Raw genomic sequence first — 23,153 nt, 5'->3', positions numbered from 1 at the left:
TATGGTCAGAAGATCGCAAGGTGAACATTTGCACAAGAGTTTTGACTCACAAACTCATTTGCCCGAGCTCATCTTGTAATGTCAGAAGCACCTCAGAAAGGTCTCCTTGGGACGTGGAAGAAAGAGAAGACGTAGATGATCTCCTGCCCCTGTTCATCGGCTTACTCATTGGGGCTTCGCTGATCACGCGGTTGTTGCAGAGGGCTTTTGAATGCTGCTTCATGAGGTGGAGCACATGCTGCACGTTGGCTGTGACTGAGTGGCTTGGGCTGGTAGACTGAGGCAAGAATGGACAGCAGAAATGAAGAGCAGGAAGGTTATATACTGAATGGTCCAAACGCTAAAGTTTTAACAAGGTTAACTATAGAAGAAATTTATTTGCATTTGTATATAAATATATGTATTAGTGTCACTGATGATGCTACCTAGTTGGGTAAGGAAACTTATGCAAGAGAACAAGCAAGCTCAGAGAGTATCAAGAAACCCACAATGTTAATTTTAAAGGTAAAGGTAAAGGTTCCCCAGCACATGCGTGCTAGTCGTTTCCGACTCTAGGGGCCGGTGCTCATCAACATTTCAAAGCCAAAGAGCCAGCGCTTGTCCGAGGACGTCTCCGTGGTCATGTGACCGGCATGACTAGACGCCAAAGGCGCATGGAGCGCTGTTACCTTCCCACCGTAGTGGTCCCTATTTTTCTACTTGCATTTTTACGTGCTTTCAAACTGCTAGGTTGGCAGAAGCTGGGACAAGTAACAGGCGCTCACTCTGCTACGCGGCACTTGGGATTCGACCTGCCAAACTGCCAACCTTCTGATCGACAAGCTCAGCGTCCTAACCCACTGAGCCACCACGTCCCTTATATGTTAATTTTACTCCATTATAAAATCCCAAGTCATTTTGGGAAAAAGCACGAAGAACAGCAACTAGGATGATTAAAGGCCTAGAGACTAAAGTATACGAAAAACGGACTTGGGTTTGGCCTGGGCTTTTTTTGTCATAGAACACCCAGAACGGAGTTCCGGCACTTTTTTTGGGATGGAACCTTGTAGGGTAAGCAAGGTGGGTTGTATGACGTCTGTGAGTTCTGGCACTTTTTTTTAACAAAAAAAGCACTGGGTTTGGCTAGTCTAAAGAAAAGAAGGAGTAGGGGGTGAAATGATGGCGGTATTCCAGTATTTGTGGGGCTGCCACAAAGAAGAGACGGTCAACTTATTTTCCAAAGCACTACAAGGAAGAAACAATGGATGGAAACTAATCAAGGAGAGAAGCAACCTGGAATTAAGTAGAAACTTTCTAACAGTGAGAACAATTAACCAGTGGAACAGCTTGCCTCCAGAAGTTGTGGGTGCTTCATCACTGGAGGTCTTTAAGAAGAGATTGGACAGCCACTTGTCTGAAATGGATTAGGGTCCCTTGCTTGAACAGGGGGTTGGACTAGAAGACCTCCAAGGTCCCTTCCAGCTCTTATTCTGATTGAAATGGGCGAAGGGCTCGCATTTGTGGACCCTATTTTTTACAGTAATTTCTTTAAAACTGCAGTGCTTTAAAGGAAAAGAAGTGACGCTGTCTTTCCACCAAGATAAGGCGAGGCTCATTTTTGAGAATGGAATTTTGCCATTACTAACAAATCGTGCAAAAAATATATATCAGAAATTATTAAGAGAGGTCCCACTCAGCTTGGACTGCAGCTCTTGAAATGTCAAAGTCCTGTGCAGCCCTTAGAATTCAATATTCTAAGCCACCATTTTCAACCCTGAATGTCAGTGGATCCCCAGAGCTCAAGACCTTCTCTGTCTCCTATTTGGGATCCTTTAAAAAAAAGGAATAGAGACGGTCAGGAATTTCTGAGTTCTATAAAAACTGAATCATGTCCTTTTTGCCATTAACATGCAACGTGGCTCAATTCCAGCTAGTTAAACATCACACAGCAGGTTAAAGTGGACAAGAACATGTTAAGACATAATGTTAAAGTCCTTTTGCCTACCTTGAAGCAATCTATTTACCCCAAGTATGTGACAACAACATTTATTTATTTTTTATTTTTATTTTAATTCCATTTATATCCCGCCCTTCTCCGAAGACTCAGGGCGGCTTACAAGCTTAGCAGTAGCCTTCATTCTATGTATATGCCTGCTTATTAGGGCTGTCACACACACCCCAAGCGGCATTATTACAAAGTCAGCTTAATTGCCCCCAACAATCTGGGTCCTCATTTTACCTACCTCGGAAGGATGGAAGGCTGAGTCAACCTTGAGCCTGGTGGGATGCGAACCTGCACTAATTGCAGGCAGCTGGTGTTACTTAAGGAGGCATTAGCCCACTGCTCCACCAAGTAATAGAATCAGTGAGACTGTATATTTCCTGGTTTGTTTTAGGAACAGCTCTGCTTTGTGCTCAGTTTTGTGCCCAATGGCATCGTTGCCAAGAGAACTAGGATCATTAAAACAGGTTTAATTAAGGTTGGATTAGGGGGTCCTTGGTGTTCTCTGAGCTGGGCTTGCTTTCCTGCAGACGTTTCGCTACCCAAAGTAAGTAACGTCATCAGTGCTCAAAGAGCACCAAGGTCCCTTCATTGCAAGCTACAAATACAGCTAAGCTACAAATACAGGGGTATCTTGGTACTCGACTGCCTTGAAACTCATTGAATTCGATACTCAACACATTTCGACTTGAAAATTTTGTCCCAGTACTCATCATTTGTTTGGTAGACAACGCACAAGCTAGAACACGTCAGTGTCATTTGCCCTGTGACTCATTATTATTTCTTATGGGGGAAAAAAAAAATCTGTTCGGTATGCAGTGGTGGGATTCAGCCGGTTCGCACCACTTTGGCAGAACCGGTAGCTAATTTTTTGTTGCCCGGGCCCAGAACGGACTTCCGGAAGCGGCATCCACATAGAGAACTGGTTGTTCACATATTTGAATCCCATCAATGGACAGAACCAACCTAGGACTAAGGAGAAATTTCCTGAGAGAACAATTAATCAGTGGAACGAGATGCCTCCATAAGTTGTGAGTGCTCCAACACTGGAGGTTTTTTAAGAAGAGATTGGACAACCGTTTGTCTGAAATGGTATACGGTTTCCTGCTTGAGCAGGGGGGGCTGGACTAAAAGATCTACAAGGTCCCTTCTAACTCTCTTATTCTGTTATTGAAGACTTCTGTCAAAATGACGAAACCATCGCTTTTGGTACTCATCATACCTCCTGGAACCAAGTGACAAGGAGTACCGAGGTAAGACTGTATTCTCCTTTATTGGTAAGTTTGGATTATCCTTCAAGTAACCTGCAGAGGAGTGCAGGCCAGTGGTTTGATGAGTCCATGCTTTCTCATCTTCAAGCTCCTTTTTTCCCTATCTCTTCCTTCTTTGTACCCTCCTCACCACGCCTTTTGGGGCCTTCCGTCTACAACCAGAAGCCTGGAAACCAGCATGGCCAATGTGGAGTGCCACAAATTATAAAGCTCAGCAACATCTGGAGAACGTCTGGTTTCCCAGCCAACACAACAAAAAGCCTACTGAAATCTCTCGTTTTTATTTGTGTACAGCTGAGGTTTTTGCCTCCACGAGCACAGAATTCTGAATTCAGAACTAAGGTCAGAAGAGAGAGACCCATTTCATTCCATCTTCTCTTTCAAGAAGGACTACTGAAGATCCTTCTGGGATGAGTAGGGGAATTTAATGAAACTAGCCGTGCTTTCCCACTGTTTGCGGTAACAGCAAAACATGGTCCAAGGCTCTGAAAATAATGCTTCGTTACCTTCCCTGCAACAAATGGCACATCGCCCAGTCGTAGCCTGTAGTGGGGCTGGGAGTGGAAGTGGGCCATTCCCGAGTCAGCCTAAGGAAGAGAGAACAAGCTTTTTTAAGAGAAGGAATTATGCCAGATCCAATTTCTGCTCAAGTGAAATCCACACAGCTGGTAATTAAATGAGATCATTCAGGTCTCTGGCACTTGTATCAAAGCAGGGGTCTTCAAACTTGGCCCTTTTTATGACTTGTGGACTTCCAACTCCCAGAATTCGTCAGCCAGCATTCTCCTAAGCCTTGAGAGCAAACCAGTAACATAGCACAATAAGCCAGTGCTTATTGCTTCTGAAGAACTTTGTGAAACAAGAGGACTATTTTTTAGTGTTTGTTTTAAAAGAAATGTTTCTTATAATGAGAGTTGGAAAAAATAATCCACAGCGACGTTTGTATCTATTGGAAGAATGACATCCAAGTAAGACAAGGAGCTATCCCCAAAGAGTCAGAATTCATTACATAAAACAAGACTTGTCAAGTCTAATTTAGGAGGAGTTCCTGGCTAATTCATTCCTGAACCAAAAAATTAATTAAGCCATACAGATCCCTGCATTTGGTTACCCAGTGAAAGACTTATTAAGGAAAGTTCATGGTAGTTTGCTTAACAGGCCGGATAACGTCAGTGGTATCTTTCTAGAAACCTTTTGAGACTCAATTTGCTCTTAAGCAAAAGTGTGAGGCTGGCCACCTTGTTGACAAGTAAAAGGGTTCAGGTTACATACAATCATACTTGTAAAATGTCTGTCACAGAACTTAAGAGTGCAAAAATGCCCTCATTAAATGATACCAAACTATTTCGGAATTCAGTTTCCAGCAGCTACAGGGCAGGTTCTTTCAGAAGTTCAGAACAAGAATGCAAGACTGATGCTCCAATCATTGTTTCCTTGCTAAAAGGTCTTACTACGGAAGCTTTGTTTAATTATCAGAGCTATCAACAAGCCAGGTTGTATCTCTCTTGAAACTTCACTGAATACGTTGGGTTTGACCTTTAAAGCTCCACATTACTTTCGAGCCCCAGTATTTCACCCATGACTTTCTTCACATCAGATCAGTGGAACATGCCATTAGTTAACCAAGTCCGTGATCCAAAGACCACTAGTGAATGAAGCGTGTCAGGTAATCCCCTCGCAACAGTACTTTTTCAGGGATGGAAACTTGGAATTTAACAGCAATGGGACTAAAAGCCATCATGACTTACTTGTCCCTTTTGCTTCTAAACTCAAGTACATTTATATACAATTCATTAATGCCCAATCGGTAATAGTACTACCGTATTTCATGAATCTAACCAGACTGTGACCAAGAAGTCAACCCTACTGACTTCACTAACTAAGACCCCAAGCAACTATTTCTAAGATTACAAGCTGGTAGCCTCCACCTACCTTGTCCGACTGCTTTGATTTTTTTTTCATCTTCTTGGGTTTTGAAGGCATCAAGACTGGTGCTGGCTGGGTCTGGGCCTGAAGCAACCTTCTATTGGTCTCCAATCCTGTCTGAAGCTGCCAAGGTAAGCCTGGGAATTATTTGATTTTATCACAATAACAGAACCTGACACTTAGTGATGAAACCATTCCAGAAGCAAGCCCTTCCTTGGCTTGTCCAACTTGGATTCCTAAAAAGTGGGATTCTATAGATAGAAGTTGAATTCCAGAGTAATTTTACTCCCAATCAGGCATTTGGGACCTTAGCTGAGCAAGAGGGAGGGAAGGTATACTGCAGGAAAGAGAAAGGTTAACACATCCCAAAATTCCCCTTTCCTGTTGCTTTTTTAGTTCATGGACAGTTGGCATTTCTCTATTTTATTACCATTTGGTTTCGGTTTTCCCAGACGGTGGCAGAAATTTGGGAGCAATTGGATTGGTTAAGGCTTCTGAAAAAAAATACATATATACTATGTTTCCAGCTTAATAGGATGGCGTGGTCGGTGGTTAAGACATTGGGCTTGTTGGCTGGAAAGCCGGCAGCCCGGGTTCAAGACTCAAGTGTAACGCAACAGGGTGAGCTCTTGTCTTCGCACCAGCTTCTGCCAACCCAGCAGTTCAAAAGCATGCAAACGCAAGTAGATACATAGGTACCACTTCTGTGGGAGGGTAACAGCACTGCATGATGTCATGCTGGCCACGTGATCGCGGAAATGTCTTTAAACGATACTGGCTCGATGGCCTTGAAATGCAGATGAGCATCGTCCCCTTTGGTCGGCAATGACTAGCGGAGTAAAATCTGCAGGAACTCTACTTTCCCCCCCCCCAACTTTTGTAGTTTATAGTTTAGAACAGGGGTGTCAAACTCAATTTCATTGAGGGCCGCATCAGCATTGCAATTGCCCTCAGGGGGCCGGGTGGGTATGGCCAGGGTGGGCATGGCCAGCTCTACATTGTTTGCATCAAGGGTGCCTATGGGGGCCTGGGCAGGAGTGGGACAGATCTGAGGGTCTCTGGCAGAAGGAGGGTCTCTGGGCCAGGGCCAAGGCAGTGGGGGCCGTTCCCTCACTGTTTCCAGGGTGGCTTCGCGGGCCACATGAAACCACTTCGCGGGCCGGATCCGGCCCCTGGGCCTTGTGTTTGACATGTCTGGTTTAGAAGAACAAATGATTCACCTCGAATGTAACTAGTGGACAACTGTTTTATGGCCCAAATTATGAAGAAATTGCATGGTTAAATCTCTCTGCCCTTTAACTTTGCGACTGTGCCTATGAACTCTGTTTTAATTCTGTTTGTAACTTTGTTTGAACTATCTTTTATATGCTATCGTTTCCCCCCCCCCCGAGTCATACAAGTGTGAATGGGCAATATAAAAGTTCAATTAAATAAGCACATTAAATAAATAAACAAATTCAACACAATAGGTTTGCTGTTTTCCAAACAAAGCATCTGGGGTCTTGATCCTACCTGCTGGCCTGATAGATCAGACACTTAAATGTTGCGTAAAGTGGATAATTTTGTGACAGTTGCTGAAGCAATGCACAACCTTCCCAGTTCCCCATGATCACTTCCTCAGCAAAGGAAGGAGTACCTCATTCGTAGACCACAGCCCAGGTGAACAGGATTTACCTCAGCAGCTTTTTCCTGCACCAGCTTTCTAGCATGTTCTTCCTCCTGGAGCTTCTCTTCCAATTCTTTCATTTTTTTCTGTTTAAAAACATTAAAGCAGGACAATCACAGGCAAAACGTTACGGCTACTATGCCGCCCTGGATGGGATGCCATGTGACCAATTCAAATCACAGTCCGACCGCTTTAAGAAAAATAGAACGGGTAGTCCTTGACGCATAACTGTAATGGAACCTGCCCATTATGGTTGCAAGTCATGACAGTCATGAAGCGAGGCAACCATGTGATTGCCTCTCTTAATAAACCCTCTATCCTTGCTCTTCCCGATGCAGTTACACAACTATGCCGATTGTTAAGTGGAGGACGGGGGGCCTCAGAGATGGGAGAGGCCTAGCACAGGCCCAGGCCTGCCTGACCTGGGCTTCTCAAGCCCTCACCTCCAAGATACCCCATGCTGTGCTTTTCCACACCTTTTAGGGACCCTGCAAGCCTTGGGGCTGTTTCTACCCCTCCCCCCATCCCCCAGGTTCTTATATTAATAATTTGTTTGTAGATAAGAGATATGGGAAGAAAAGATATTTTGTTAAAATGTCAGAGATAAATTACTGACGTGGTTTGTACTTGTCTTGATGAAGGGGAAAGTTATTTCTTTAAATATTTTTATTTTTTTACTGTTCTCTGGACTTTTTTTCTTTATGTTTTTCTTAGTTTTCATTAGTTTTTAGTCTTTGTTTTAAAGCCTATAGAACTGTCATGATATGTACAGTTGTAAACTCAAATTTCTCAGCACTGAAGTTGCAAGATGGAGAAATCTTAAGTTACTCAGTACATCTTGAGGGTGCCGAGGTTGAGAAGGCCGACATACAGAATTCCATTACCAAAACTGAACGTTTGATAAAAGGTTGAGGATTACATTAGTATGGATCTTGCAATCCACAATGAACACAAATCCAGGTCTCACCTCTGCAAGAGACTGCATTGACGTAATCCGTGTGTATTCTTTCTCAAGCAGATCCAACCTTTCCAACTTGGACTTCACATGGGAGTGATCAACATTCCTCTCTTTTTCCAATGTGGCCTGGGGGGGAAAAAGGAGAGGAAAACAAAACACGTTGTGTCAAGGAGAAGAAAGAGCCGGCCCCGTTAAATTGCATTCTGCCACCTGATGTCATAAAAGGAGAGAAAGTTCACAACAAAAATAAACCACATTTGTTAGTTGTATTTCTCTGAAAAGAGCCATTTTTAAAAAAATTCTTGGGCATAGGTAAAATGTTTCCAAGAGCCCAGCTTCAAAATTTTATTCTATGGCTAAACACTGACATTTTAGTCTGGGGACTATCTTTGGCCATTACCAAAGTAGTAGTAAAGTAGTTCTTAAACTAATAGTTTTAGACTGTAAGCAGGAAAACATATTGTGTGAAGGAGATAATCCTAGGATAGTCTTTCAGCAGTCTGAAGTGCTACATGATAGTCTGAATATTAATTACTACACATCAGATTCCCTTGTCATTTATTTTAAAGTTTCCTTCAATCTTCATCCTGATTACCAAGAATATCTTTCAATCCTACAAGTTCAATTCCCACCCTTTCCCAGCTGTCATGGCTAATTTTGAAAATTAAAATACACAGATTTGGAGGATGTCTGTTTATATTGGGAAATGCTGGTCGGCTGAACTCAGCGGCCATATGAAAGTTGATGATCCCTATAGCTAGCATTGGAGTGAATTTTCTCTAAATCTGGAGGTCATTTATAGCTATCATGACCAATAACCACTGGCATCTTACCCTAATCACTCTAGTCCCTTTAAAATCAGCTAAATGATGACTTTGACAAATCGTGTAACAGCAAATTCTGTGAACCAGGAAGTTTTTAAAAAGATGCCATGGCTAGTGGCAACTTTTCTGAGTTCTATAGATCGGGACTACCTTGATATTTTATTTATTTTATTACTTTTTAAATAAATAACTCAAGATGGTAAACATAGCTAATACTCTTAATACTCCTTCTTCCCCCTATTGTCCTCGCAACAACCCTGTGAAATGGGCTGAGCTGAGAATGACTTGGCCAAAGTCACCCAACCAGCTTCCATGCTGAGCAGGACCAGAACTCACATTCTCCCAGTTTCTAGCCTGGTGCCTTCACTACTAGACCAAACACAAAACTCAACCGCTAGAATTAAAAAGGCCCATGTACCTGTTTCTCCAAGACGGTCGTCTTTTCAAGTTCTGCCTGTGCTATCATTTCCTTCATGTATTCCAGCTGTTTCTCCAGAAGTACACAGCGAGTCTCGGCTGCTGCCAGCTGTGCTGCCAACTCTGGAGGCAGAGTAGCAAAAGAAAACTAGCATGAACCAGGCCGATTGGTGGCTGCAAATCGTCTCTTTAAAAAAGTTACTATTTTCAAACAAAGGGTCAAGAAGGTTCACGTTCCAGAACCAACACTGAATGGGTTTTAATGAGACTGTCCCAGTGGCTGCATTTAGGTACAGAACTGGCTCTTTGAAACCAGCACGTGGGAAAATTGGAGAAATATCCCACTTGAACACCCAATGATGTGTCAAAAATAAAAAAAAATTATGTACCCAGGTATATCAGCAGACCTACGCTACTTTGCTTCTACTGCCTTAGGTGCTCGGACCAGCCACAAATGCATCTCGGTGTGGGACAGAAGGATAGAGGTCAAAGTGCTGTGGAAGCTGATCACATATCTGCCTTGGCCAAAGGCTGATTAATGGAAACCTGGTGGAAAAGTCTGCCAGTTCTCCAGCAAGCACGACACAACTGAGCATCCTGGTAACTAGGCTGCTTTTTGGAACCGGACTACATATTCTAGTCCCAGAAGGTGAGATGGCTAAACAATCAGAGAACACTCCATTCTAACTGCAGCTTTCCTGAACTGCAGTTATTTTCACCACAGTAATTCTCAATGTTTTTCCAGGGATTCTTAGATATTTGTCAATCTAAAAAATCATAATAGGAGATATGCTGAAGGGTAATTTGCCCCTTTCTGTGGAATTTCCTTGGTGAAGGCAGTTCCCAAAGTATTTAGGGCCAAAACATTTAATGCTTTTTCTGAAGTTTTAAAGGCAAAATAGGTATTACGCCTTATACCCCTTAAGCCTCCAGCTGCTCCAAAATCAAGGATACTGATCCTATTTTGGGGTGAGTGTTAAGTTTCTATCCAACTTAAAGCAACTATTTAAACATTTAAACTATTTAAACATTTTAAACAACTTCTCTTAATGCTGCTTCCCCCCTCCTTCTACTTCTAAGACAGGGATCAATTAATGTCAGGTGACAACCAGGCCCCATTGTGCCTCCCTGATACGTGTGAACATGACTTTATGGCCCAAAGAACCAACCAACCATACATCTTCGTATTCTTATTTGTTGCCTGCATCTGATATCATCAGAGATCCTTTGACTATAGGTTGCAAATATTGCACTGAGTTACTTGCAATCTACAAGTATTCTTAACAAATGCAGTATTATTAAAAATATAAACTTTACTTAACTCAAAATGTTTCTTTAAACAGAGATGCTTATGAACAGAAACACACACACACACACACACACACACACAGCATTTCAAATTTGAGGAAAGCCATGGCATTATATCCAGCAGCCATTCATTTGTACATGCAAGCCGCAAGTTCAACCACTATGCAAAGGATGTCTATGTACAGCACGTGTACGCAAAACATCTTCGTATCTCGTCCCATGGACGGATCCTACTTGGCTACAGTGCCTGATTATATAAAAAAAAGCATTCAACCTAGCAATAACAGTATAACAGGGTGGTTGTGCATGCCAATTGCAACCAAAATTGGGAGAGATGCAGCAAATGACTTCTGGAAATGCCTCTTCCTCCTTTAATATCTGTCCTCATACATGTAACATTCTTAATGAGGTCAAGCAAAGAAGAGATATATCTGTATACCATCATTTTTCTTGAACACTTGCAACTTCGATTGTTCTTTTTCCAGCAACTGCTCACTTAGAACTTTTTTATAATCTGAGGTCTCCCTGGTCAGGCTTTTCACATTCTCTTCTGCTTGAATCCTTTCTAGCTCCAGCCGACGTATTTTCTCCTGCAGGTTCTTCAGAGCTGAAAATATGGCTGGTAGATAAAATTAAATTAGATCCATCAGTTAGCAAGCGGATAGAATACAGGGGAAGATGAGGGACCTAAGGGTGCAAAAATTAAAAGTCAATGACAGTTCAGCTATCTTCAGTATCAAAAGTAGAGGCTGGGGAATTCTGAGAGTTGAAATCCACACATCTTAAAGAGTTGCCAGGTTTTGAGTAAAAAAAACACTGGCCTGGAGAAGAGCCTGATGCTGGGAAAGATTAAGGGAAAGAGAAGAAGGGGACGACAGAGAATGAGGTGGCTGGATGGAGTCACTGAAGCAGTAGGTGACGTGAGCTTAAATGGACTCCAGAAGATGGCAGAGGACAGGAAGGCCTGGAGGAACGTTGTCCATAGGGTTGCGATGGGTCGGACACGACTTCGCAGCTAACAACAACAAGGATAAAGTACATTTTTCTCTGTCTCACTTCATTTCACAAGGACCAGTAGAAAAATGATTAAAAACCATCCAACTTTTACAGGATGAACAAAGTATTAAACACTGGAAGAGTTTATTCGGCAATTCCACCAGTTTAATGTAATTCCACACACTACATTTTTCTCTTAAATCAGCTTTTGCCCTCCTACTCTTGCTCACTTTTCAGCTCTTGGCCTGAAAAAAAGTTGCACACTTTCTAATATAACAACGTTAATGAAGATTGCCAGCTCTAATGTTTGAGCAACTGAGCCTCTGCAATTAAAAGAGGAACAGAGAGAGCAAAAGTATGACTTCAGTTCTTCGTGCTGGCAGTGCTGCAAGGAAGTAGTTGTCGGTGATAATTAGCAAGAGCTCTTTTTCTCTGCAGCAACCAACAGAGAGAGTCTTACTTGCATAATCCTATTTTAATTAGGTTATCAACAGCCACTCCAAAAGGAAAGGTAATTAATGTCCTGGGGCATACATGTAGCTCAAAGATTCCCAAGTGCTTCCAGGTAAGGAACCTGTAATTTCAAAGGCTGCTCTCCTTCGTGAATAGGCCGCATCTGACCAAATGGGTAGAGGAGGATGAAAATCCATGCGGCTTCCTGGAACTTGGGATCCTCAAGGGACACACTCAAAATAGGGAAGAGACAGAAATACGATCCTCCCACTAGATTCCAACACAAAAGATAACTGGTAGAACATTTGCATTAATTCATTAGGGACCAGGAAACTCATCTAAATGACTGACATGTACACCATCAAAACAGGTTGAGGAGGAAAGATAAAATGGTTTTATGACAAAAGGGCAGCTGAGGCATATGATACCAGTCAAGATTGTTGAGGGAAGAGAAAGCAGTTAGCACTTATTTCTTTCTGCATAACCCAGGGGTAGGCAACCTCGGCTCTTTTATGACTCATGGACTTCAACTCCCAGAATTCAACTTGGAAGAGTGAGGAAGATTCTCAGGGATGACTCACACCCTGGACGGTATCTTTTTACTCTCCTACCATCCGGTAGGAGATATAGGAATATAGCCTGCCGTACCAACAGGCTGAAAAATAGCTTTTATCCGTGGGCTGTTAGGCTTTTAAATGGGACATAATCTTATGCAGAATTGACTTGGGAGGCCGGTGTGTGGTGTAGTTGGTTCATATGAGCCTTGGTGGAGCAGTGGGCTAATGCCTCCTTAAGTAACACCAGCTGCCTGCAATTAGTGCAGGTTCGTGTCCCACCAGGCTCAAGGTTGACTCAGCCTTCCATCCTTCCCAGGTAGGTAAAATGAGGACCCAGATTGTTGGGGGCAATTAAGCTGACTTTGTAATAATGCCGCTTGGGGTGTGTGTGAAAGCCCTAATAAGCAGGCATATACATAGAATGAAGGCTACTGCTAAGCTTGTAAGCCGCCTGAGTCTTCGGAGAAGGGCGGGATATAAATAGAATTAAAATAAATAAATAAAATAAAATATAGTGTGGTGGGATGGAGGGTTTGTTGTCACTGTGTGTTGGGGGGAGAGAGCACGGGGGGAGGCTCAGCTAATCTCAATGTACACATGTTGTACTTTGACAATAAAGGTGTATTATTTATTATTATTTATTATTTAATAAGCAGAAATCACACCCACTTTAGTTCACAGGAGAGAGAAAAAATGAACCACCAGAGTTTGACAATATCTTTACTAGGGCCAAATCAAAATGCAATGCATCTCCATCAGACCAGATGTTATATATATAAAAAAAACAGAGATTAGGAAAGAGGCAACAATACAGCATGCAAAAATTAGGACAGATTAACTCATTCGCTATTTACAGTAATTGATATGCTGCTTTCTCCCTAGGAAGCTAGGCAGCTCACCATCAAATGAAAACCATCCAAACAATTCCTCTCAAATTTGACGGCTTCCAACCTAAGTTACACCCTCTGCCCCACAGGTTCACCGAGATGGGCCTTGGTGTCTTTTGGAAAGGGGTCGTCTGCATCTATGGAGGAAAACTGTTCAAGGTGAGAGGGTTCCCCCTCTTGACTTTTCTCAGGGGAAGGATTCTCGGCCAGCCCTCTTGGAGTAGATGGAGACACTCTAGCCAAGTTAGTCCCCAAACTGTTAAGCAATGGAACAATCTACCTTTTGAAGTTGTGGGTGGCTCCATCACTGAGGGTTTTCCAGAAAAGACTGAACAACCATTTGTTCAGAATGGGAGGAGGACTGCGATGGGCTAGAAGACCTTCACGGTCCTTTCTAATTCTATCATTCTAACAAGGCCCCAAAGGGCTTTGTAGGTCATAATCAACCTCCTGAATTGGGCCCAGCGGTCTACTGAAAACCAGAACGACTGCAAGAAGATTGGTGCTATTCTGCTATTAATAATGGTAATAGTCAGTAGGCAAGAAGCTGCACTCTAGACTCTAAGGGAACACCTGCTGCCAGCATCAAGCTCCGTTCGTCCAGTGCGCTCCCACAGGGAAGGTCTTCTCAGGGTGCCGCCGGTTAAAGATTGCCGGCGGGTAACACCCAGGGGTAGGGCCTTCTCAGTGGGCGTGCCTGCCCTTTGGAACCAGCTGCCCGCGACCTCCGTTCATTCCGCCGGGACCTGAAGACTTGGCTCTTCGAGCTCTCTGGCCCAGGCTGAGAATTTTTAATTTTTAATTTTAACTGGGGTTTTTATTTTCTCTCAGGGTTTCATTTAATCTTTTTTAATTGTTTTAACTTTTGTATTGATTTTCTTTTAAACATCCTGTAAACCGCCCTGAGTCCTTCGAGAAAGGGCGCTATATAAATCTAAATAAATAAATAAACAAATAAATAAATAAAGCTTCAGAACCTCCTTCCAGGACAGTCCCATGTATTATAAATTGCAGTAATCTAAGCCTGAGGTGACCAGTAATATCAGAGCTACAATGTTATTGCCAGATGCTGAAGCCATGCGGTCTGTCATGCAAAGACACTGCTGAGATAGAAGTTGCAGGCTGAAGGAAGAGACAGGGTTAACTGTATTTTCTGATTACATCCAATCAAAGGCTCAGGAATCATGCAGTTACTTGGAGTTGGGAAGGAAATATCAAGAAAGCAAATTTGAGGCCAGGAGGGCACTTGGGGGAATCAGCAGTGCCTAGTCCTCTGGAGGAGAAACACCACTAAGCTGCCATTCTGTGCCTGCGAAACTGATGCACGCATTAGCTGCCAAAAAAGCCAACACACTGCTAAGCTGCATTAACAGAGGGATAGAATCAAGATCAAGTGAAGTACTAATACCACTTTACAATGCTTTGGTAAGGCCACACCTGGAATACTGCATCCAGTTTTGGTCACCACGATGTAAAAAAGATGTCGAGACTCTAGAAAGGGTACAGAGAAGAGCAACAAAGATGATTGGGGGACTGGAGGCTAAAACATATAGGGAACGGTTGCTGGAATTGGGTATGTGTAGTTTAATGAAGAGAAGGGTGAGGGGTGACATGATAGCAGTGTTCCAATATCTCAGGGGCTGCCACAAAGAAGAGGGAGTCAAGCTATTCTCCAAAGCACCTGAAAGCAGGACAAGAAGCAATGGATGGAAACTAGTCAAGGAGAGAAGCAACCTAGAACTAAGGAGAAACTTCCTGACTGTTAGAACAATTAACCAGTGGAACAACCTGCCTCCAGAGGTGGTGAATGCTCCAACACTGGAGGCTTTTAAGAAGAGACTGGACAGCCATTTGCCTGAAATGGTATAGGGTTTCCTGCCTGAGCATGGGGTTGGACTAGATGACCTCCAAGGTCCCTTCCAACTTATTATTATTATTATTATGCTATTACCTAAACACCCACAATTTTTTATTAATCTGTGTCACAATACAACACGTAGCTTTCTTCAAATTTCATATAGTAGTTTTTAAGAAGGGAAGTGCACATCAAGGCCTAGAAAGATAATATCATTTCCAAGATGATTTATTGTTTGGAACTGGATTACATATAAAGTAAAAATGATTCCCGACAGCCCCATTTCCTCTGGGGAGAAATATTACCTTTGCTGTTACTCTCCGGATAGGCAATTACCGGCTTGGCAGGGGATCGGCATAGGTCAGCATTAATGAATGGTTTGTGCCTGGGGTACTCAGAGAAGGAAGCTGCTGAAAGCCCATCAGTGTATGATGTCGACGTGTGACTTGCATGGAGAACCCCCTGAAAGCAAGTAAAAAAAGGTTAATTCAGCTCCTTGAAAAATACGGAGATATTATCCCACATTCATCCATAACAGAAAGGAGAACAAAGTGAATCTTTAGAAGACTATAATGGTTTGATTAGAGAAAAACCACTGTTGAGTTGGTAAGGATTATCAATCCCTAAAACAGCTACTGTCACACTCTAGCAGACCAGGGACAGGGTCTATAACTTTTACGCTGCTAGGCTTCTCTTCACACACTCACACACAAACAAACACAATGCTTGAAATCTCCAAGATTTTTGTGCTCTATTCCAGAGAGCTAATCAAGAATGATGGAGTCTCACCAACCCCCTCGACTCCATCATTCAACATCCATTGAGACTTTTGAAAAAATGCAGAGACGAGCAATTAAGATGATTAAGGGTCTGGAGACTAAAACATATGGAGAACGGTGGCAGGAATCGGATATGGCTAGTCTAGAAAAAAGAAGTACTAGGGATGACATGATAATAGTGTACTAGTATTTGAGAGGCTACCACAAAAAAGAGGCATTGACCTATTTTCCAAAGCACCGGAAGGCAAGAAAAGAAACAATGGATGGAAATTAATCAAGGAGAAAAGCAATTCGTCATTAAGGAGAAACTTCCCTTAACAGTTAATTGTTCTCAACAGTGAGGACAATTAATCAGTGGAAGAAGCTTGCTTACAAAAGTTGTGGGTGCTTCGTCACTGGAGGTTTTTTAAGAAGAGACTGGACAGCCACTTGTCTGAAATGATATAAGGTCTCCTTCTTGAACAGAGGGCTGGACTAGAAGACCTCCAAGGTCCCTTCCAGCTTCCAATCTGTAACTAACTAGATACGTGAGCACTTCTGCAAGATTTGGCAATTTCTGGAAGTTGAGTCATAGCAAACAAAATGAAATTCAATGGTGAAAAAAGTAATGTTCTACACTTAGGCAAGAAAAACCAAATGCACAGGTATAGTAGGTGGTACCTTGCTCAACAGTAGCAACTATGAGAGGGATCGCAGAGTCCTAGTGGACAGTCACTTAAATACAAGCCAGCAGTGTGCTGCAGCTGCCAAAAAAAGCCAACACAGTGCTAGGCTGCATGGGATAGAATCGAGATCACATGAAGTATTAATACCACTTTACAATGCCTCTATAAGGCCACACTTGGAATACTGCATCCAGGTTTTGGTCACCACAATGTAAAAAAGATGTTGAGACCCTAAAGATTACAGAGAAGAGCAACAAAGATGATTAGGGGACTGGAGGCTAAAACATATAAGGAACTGTTGCTGGAATTGGGTGTCTCGTCTAATGAAGAGAAGGGTGAGGGGTGACATGATAGCAGTGTTCCAATTTCTCAGGGACTGCCACAAAGAAGAGGGAGTCAAGCTATTCTCCAAAGCACCTGAAGGCAGGACAAGAAGCAATGGATGGAAACTAATCAAGGAGAGAAGCAACCTAGAACTAAGGAGAAACTTCCTGTTAGAACAATTAACCAGTGGAACAACCTGCCTCCAGAAGTGGTGAATGCTCCAACACTGAAAGTTTTTAAGAAGAGACTTGGCAGCCATTTGTCTGAAATGGTATAGGGTTTCCTGCCTGAGGAATAACATCATCATCATCATCATCATTTGGATTTCTTTTCTTTTTTCCTTTTGGTTTGAAACACGTCACTGTTTATTCAAGTAGCTTCTTCAATCTGAGCAAGTTGGTTGAGGGAACCCCATATATGTCCTCCAGGATGGTTTCAGTTCCCACTTAACCTGAATAGGCTCATTAGGAGGGTAGGCAGAGAGTCATTAGGATATAAATGTTCCAACTCCTAAATCAGGGGTCTTCAAACATGGCCCTTTTATGACTTGTGGACTTCAACTCTCAGAATTCTTCAGCCAGTGTGCCTGGCTGAGGAATTCTGGGAGTTGAAGTCCACAAGTCATAAAAGGGCCATGTTTGAAGACCCCTGTCCTAAATCCTTCCCCTAGGTGGGTTGATAAACATGGCCTTCCTGGTGAACCTGTGAAGGATTGAAGGATTCCCTCAAAAGGGGTGGAGGCCTCAGACACAACGTATCTCCCAATTTTTATGCTACTCTTTCATCAGTCCACAGGAAGATTAAAATCACTTCACAGGCTCGCTAGGGAAGCCACACTTGAAGACCCATAATTAATGGGAACACTTACAACCCAATGACTCTCTGCCTACTCACCTAATGAGTAGTGAAAAATCAGAATGCGGATTTAATACAGCTTTATTAGCAGAAAGAATGCCTGCCATTTTTAAAATAAATCCGCTACCAATGGCAGGTCAGCTGGCCACAAAAAAATGCTGTTCCAAGTAGGCAAAAGTAGATGACTCCCAAAGAGCAAACTGAACTGTGGTCCAGAAATTAAATCCTTGTTCATCAAGAAACTCAGGCCTGCTACTGTTCTTTAGCAGTTAAATATACTCTTGAGTATTTACTGAAGAGGAATGAAGGAAGGAGTAATATTTGAGCCAATTTGGTCTAGTCTAGTGTTTAAGACAGCAGGTTAGTAATTGTTAGGTCTATTCCCATCTTAGGCATGAAAGCCAGTTGGCTGACTTGGGCTATTCCCTCTCTCTCAGCCTAACCCACCTCACAGGGTTGTTGAGGGGAAAGCAGGAGGAGGAAGGAATATTATAGATGTTCATCACCTTATTTATGAAAAAGAATAAAGGTGGAATAATAAAATAAGCAAAGCAAGCCAGCCAGCCTTGGGCTTCTTGAAAGACAAGAGGGCAAAAAATAGTTATAATGTAAAACCATATCTGCTTGGAAATACAGGTTGTGGGAAGTCAGCCCCCCAGAGAAGGAAATATTAAAAAGGGCAGAAAAATATATTTCCTCAAAGGATCTTAAAGAGGCAGAAAAGCATGCCCAGTTTTTCTGTCTCCCTCCCCCAAGCAGAAACCAGCTCTATAGAAATGCAGATGTAATAATCCATTCAGGAAGGTTGGATCTAGAAGATTAAGATGAGGGAGACACCTAAAATCTACATACCCCACCCAAAGTCTAAGACAGGACACAATAGGATTAACTCACAGATGCCAAAGGGACACAGGTCAAAATACAGGACACAGGAAATAGCCTCAAACAGGAACAGGAAACAACTCCAAACAAAAGGCTCAAGAGGGTATAAAAACCCACTCCCTACATGTGCTCATTCTCTTTTCTTCTATTCCAGAGCCATCTTTCTGTCTGGCTCTCCTCTTCAATAAACTGCAACCTTCTTTCTAAAGCAGTCCCCATGTTGTTTATCCCCAGCTTGGACTGAACCACGATGAAGGTTTTTCTTTCAACACCTCAACCCACATCAGTTCATTTAGCGACCGTTCAAAGTTACAGTGGCACTGAAAAAAGTGACTTATGACCCATTTTTCACACCTACGACCCCATGATCATGTGATTGAAATTCAGACGCTTGGCAACTGGTTATGACAGTTGCAGGTCTCGTGTGATCACCTATTGCAACTTTCTGACAAGCCAAATCAATGGAGAAGCCAGATTCACATAACAACCATATTAATAACTTATCAACTGCTTTGATTCACTTAACAACTGTGGCAAGAAAGGTCATAAAATGGGGCAAAACTCACTTACAAATGTTTTACCTAACAACAGAACTTCTGGACTCAGTTGTGGTCATAAGTCAAGGACTACCTGTAACCAACAACTCTGGTTTACTTCCACAAAAACAGGCTGTATGCTTCCAAGGAAACATGACTAGCATGGCTTCAATATAGCCAAGGCAGGTACTTGTTATGTAGCTTTTATTATTATTTTTTTCTTCTCTCTCCTGCCTATGTATCCTGTCTAAATAGTTTAGTCCAGGTGACATGGAGTGGGAGATAAATCTTTTGTGGCTTACTGTATTGCATACCCACAACAACTTAGATCTAAATTAAGTGACAAATGTTTATATGAAATAAGTTTCTCAGCTGGTTGCTATGCAACATTATGATTAAGTTACTCTTTTGGCACACTCAGAGCTGTTCTAAACTGGAAAAGTATAACATAGGAAGTAAACTGGAGATACTCCTAAAATTATGTATTGAACAAAAGCACTCAAACAAGTTTAGAGGCAATGCAAAGACAACAATGTGACATGGGGACTCAAACAATTATCAATTCAATGTCCCAAGCTCGCAAATTTTAAGATAGGTCAGTAAGAATTTAATTGAATAGAATAAGTATCTGACTTCTAGGGTGGCCCAGATGCTAAGCAACTCAACACAACTCTATTTAAAATTTATCCCTGAATATATAAATCATATAGACTTGTTTGAGAAACACCCTCTATGGCAGGGGTGTCAAACTCAATTTCATTGAGGGCCGCATCAGCATTGCGGTTGCCCTCAGGGGGCCGGTTGGGCGTGGCCTACTGGGTGGGCGTGGCTATACTGTGTATGGCCTACTGGGTGGGCATGGCCAGCTCTACATCGTTCGCATCAAGGGTGCCTTATGGGGGCCTGGGCAGGAGTGGGACAGATCTGAGGGTCTCTGGCAGGAGGGTCTCTGGGCCAGGGCCAAGGCAGTGGGGGCTGTTCCCTCACTGTTTCCAGGATTGCTTCGTGGGCCGCATGTAACCACTTCGCGGGCCAGATCTGGCCCCCGGGCCTTGTGTTTGACATGTCTGCTCTATGGAACTCCCAAATAAATTTATATACGATTACAGTAAAGTAACAACTGCAGAATTATTCTGCCCCCCCCCAAAGATTATGCTCTGAACTTAAAAGCTCTCAAGAGGCTTCTTTAAAACATTATAAAAAGGCTGCAATATCTAAATTTCTATTATTTTACATGTTTTAAATTGCATGCCCTAATCCTTCAAATAAGCTCCTGCAGAAACACTGCTGAAGAGAGGAAACCAGTATTTCCTTACATAGAGATTCAAAACACACAAAAGAAAGTATAGGAAACATCCTGCTAAGATCTGAAACTAACTGAAAGTCAATGGTAATGTTATATTTACATATTACGGTACTGTACTCTAATCCATAATACTGTTTATTTTTGGCTTTGCGTGTTGAGATAACCCAGCCATTGCACTTTATAAACCATTACAAATAACCACATTTTTAAACTGCTTTTCTCTAGACAGATTACAAATGTTGTAAAAGCATTAAAAAAGTTTCTAAAAGATTTAAAAAGAGGAAATGAAATGCAATTAACTAGGGCTATTGTGAGCTACAAAAATCTGGATAAGAGATGCAGAAAACTTTGTAATCTTTTAATCACAAGAATTTTTGCACCCTGCATATGGAAACTCTATAAGGGAATGAAACAACCCACTACCTCTGTGTAGACTAGTTAATGTAAATTGAACAGAAGACAAAGTGATAAAAATATCTGGAACAAAATAAAATTTTGCTCTCTGATACCAAAGACTTCATGCATGCCTTTTGAGGAAAGCTAGACAATCAAAAGTTAAGAAGAGGTGCATAAGTGAAATTCCGAGAAATTTTGTCGCCAATAATGCACAATACAGAAAATCTTTTAGGAGTTAATAGAACACGCAGTTGTCAGAATTTCTAGAATTACAGTAAATATACCCATGTAGTAAATTTCTATGAAGAATCTCAATCATCCAGGTCATGGTTGTTCTAAAGGCGCTTTTTCAGAAGACTTAAGTGGACTGTCTTTGTTTTGCTTGAAGACAGATTCGCTTCTTATCCAACAAGGTTTCCGTTCAGCTTCAGAACTGAAGAGGCTTCTTGGACAAGAAGAGAAAAAAGTCTTCAAGAGAAAAACCAAGAAAGCCCAGTTGTCTTTTGAAGAAGTGCCTTTGGGACATGCAGTAAACTTGTGACTCTTTTCATATAGGTAAAGATTCCCCCGCACATGCATGCTTGTCGTTTCCGACTCTAGGGGCCGGTGCTCATCTCCGTTTCAAAGCCGAAGCGCCAGCGCTTGTCCGAGGACGTCTCCACGGTCATGTGGCCGGCATGGCTAGACGCCAAAGGCGCACGGAACGCTGTTACCTTCCCACCGGAGTGGTCCCTATTTTTCTACTTGCATTTTTTACATGCTTTCGAACTACTAGGTTGGCAGAAGCTGGGACGAGTAACAGGCGCTCACTCTGTTACGCGGCACTCGGCATTCGACCCGCCAAACTGCCGACCTTCTGATCGACAAGCTCAGCGTCCTAACCCACTGAGCCACCGCGTCCCTTAGCTTTTCATATAAATATAAATACACCCATGACAATTATATACCGGCCTTTCCTGTTGCTGAGAAGGCCCTCCATGAAATTCTCTTCTTTCCCTATCTACCTTCCCTACCCAGCCCCAAAATAGCAAAAGTGGCTCGCAGGATCTTTAAGCAGAGGCCTTGAAAGGGAGACCACCAGGAGAGACCACCAGGAAGCCCCAAGGCTGTGGGTTAGAAGAAGCACCCAGAAAAGCCACTTTCCCCCTAGAAACTGAGCAGAGTTTTATTTGAATGGCTTATCCTCATATTTTACACTGAGGCCACTAATAGCCCCTTGCCACCGCCCCCCCCCCAATAAAGTGCTACAGTTAAGCTACATCTCCCCTCAGCCACCTGTCCATGCTAGACGAAGAGGGTGAGAATACAGGGGAAGCTGCCGAAGTTAAGGAATATAGACACTAGCCCAGGGGTAGGCAACCTCGGCTCTTTTATGACTCCTGGACTTCAATTCCCAGAATTCCTCAGCCAGCGTACGCTGGCTGAGGAATTCTGGGAGTTGAAGTCCATGAGTCATAAAAGAGCCGAGGTTGCCTACGTCTGCACTAGCCTAACGGAAAACGCGTCTCTGGGCATGTGAAGAGCGCCTTGTTGTTGTCCCCCTCCCGAGAAGGTACCCTCAGGACTCCACGGACGGCCTACGAGTGCCGCCCCATGTAATGGAGCAGGACAGCCGCGGCCTCGCCTCCCACCGGCTCACCGTGTGCTCAGGGGCCCCGGCCACCGCCATGTCGTAAAAGGGCGGCCGTGCCGGGTGCGTGTCCCTTTAAGGCCAGCAGCGGCTGATACTGCCTCGCTCCCGCCTCCCCCCACCGGCCTTCCAGCTGTCAGCAAGGTAGCTCTATTGAGTGACATCGCAACCGGCCAACCACGACGCGACGCCCTCTCCCTAGCCTAGCGCATCGCATCCGGCTCTTTGCCTCTTACGGGAGGCTTGCGTCACAGAGCGGAGGCGGCGATTGACGCGACAAACAGCCAGTAGGAATAGTCGACGGCAGTTAGGCGGCGGTTCTTAAGCCCAACCTGGATTTTCCGCGCTGCGTTTCTTTGGGACCTATCAGTGGGGAAGTCAATCGTACAGTCAGAGCGGCATGCGTTAAGAGTCGTTTTTTCTAGCCGTTGGCAGAGAAGCGAGAGGAAGAAAAGGCAGGAAGTCTCCCCGCTCTCTTCTGCGCAATCGCAGCCATGAGACGGTGGGAAGGCAAAGGCCCTCCAAACTTCAGAAGAGCCCCTCGGAGGACCAATGAGAGCGAGCGAGCGAGCGCGCTCCGGGGGCCCCTTCGATTTCTTGATTGGTCGGCTTGAACGTGACGTCACGCGGCGACGCGCGTGTGTCCTTCCGTCCCGTTCGGCCATTGGGCGGCGAGGTTTG

At 43.3% G+C, this 23,153-nt stretch overlaps 1 protein-coding gene across 3 annotated transcripts in view; it reads right to left on the bottom strand.

Moving 5' to 3' along the window:
* Window positions 1-23,152, bottom strand: part of CEP57 (centrosomal protein 57) — a 30,455-nt gene extending 7,303 nt beyond the window's left edge. Inside the window, exons 1-9 of one of the 3 annotated variants that reach the window (XR_014492435.1) lie at window positions 22,805-23,152; window positions 15,405-15,561; window positions 10,791-10,970; window positions 9,045-9,166; window positions 7,812-7,928; window positions 6,853-6,930; window positions 5,185-5,301; window positions 3,759-3,839; window positions 92-277 (exon numbers count right to left, since the gene is read on the bottom strand). Coding sequence is in view for 2 of the 3 variants with exons in the window: in XM_083361948.1 (XP_083218074.1) it covers window positions 51-277; window positions 3,759-3,839; window positions 5,185-5,301; window positions 6,853-6,930; window positions 7,812-7,928; window positions 9,045-9,166; window positions 10,791-10,970; window positions 15,405-15,561; window positions 22,805-23,137 (1,412 nt within the window). In the remaining variant the exon portion in view is untranslated. Of the gene's footprint in view, window positions 1-50; window positions 278-3,758; window positions 3,840-5,184; window positions 5,302-6,852; window positions 6,931-7,811; window positions 7,929-9,044; window positions 9,167-10,790; window positions 10,971-15,404; window positions 15,562-22,481; window positions 22,591-22,804 lie in introns of those variants that run through there. The other 2 variants (XM_083361948.1, XM_083361949.1) reach the window with 2 other exon arrangements.
* Between the last annotated feature and the right edge of the window lies 1 nt (window position 23,153).

This window comes from Vipera ursinii (assembly GCF_947247035.1).
Source record: "Vipera ursinii genome assembly, chromosome: 4".
Lineage (NCBI taxonomy): Eukaryota > Metazoa > Chordata > Lepidosauria > Squamata > Viperidae > Vipera > Vipera ursinii.
The sequence above is the reverse complement of the archived record's forward strand: the minus strand, read 5'-3'. Positions and strand labels throughout refer to the sequence as shown.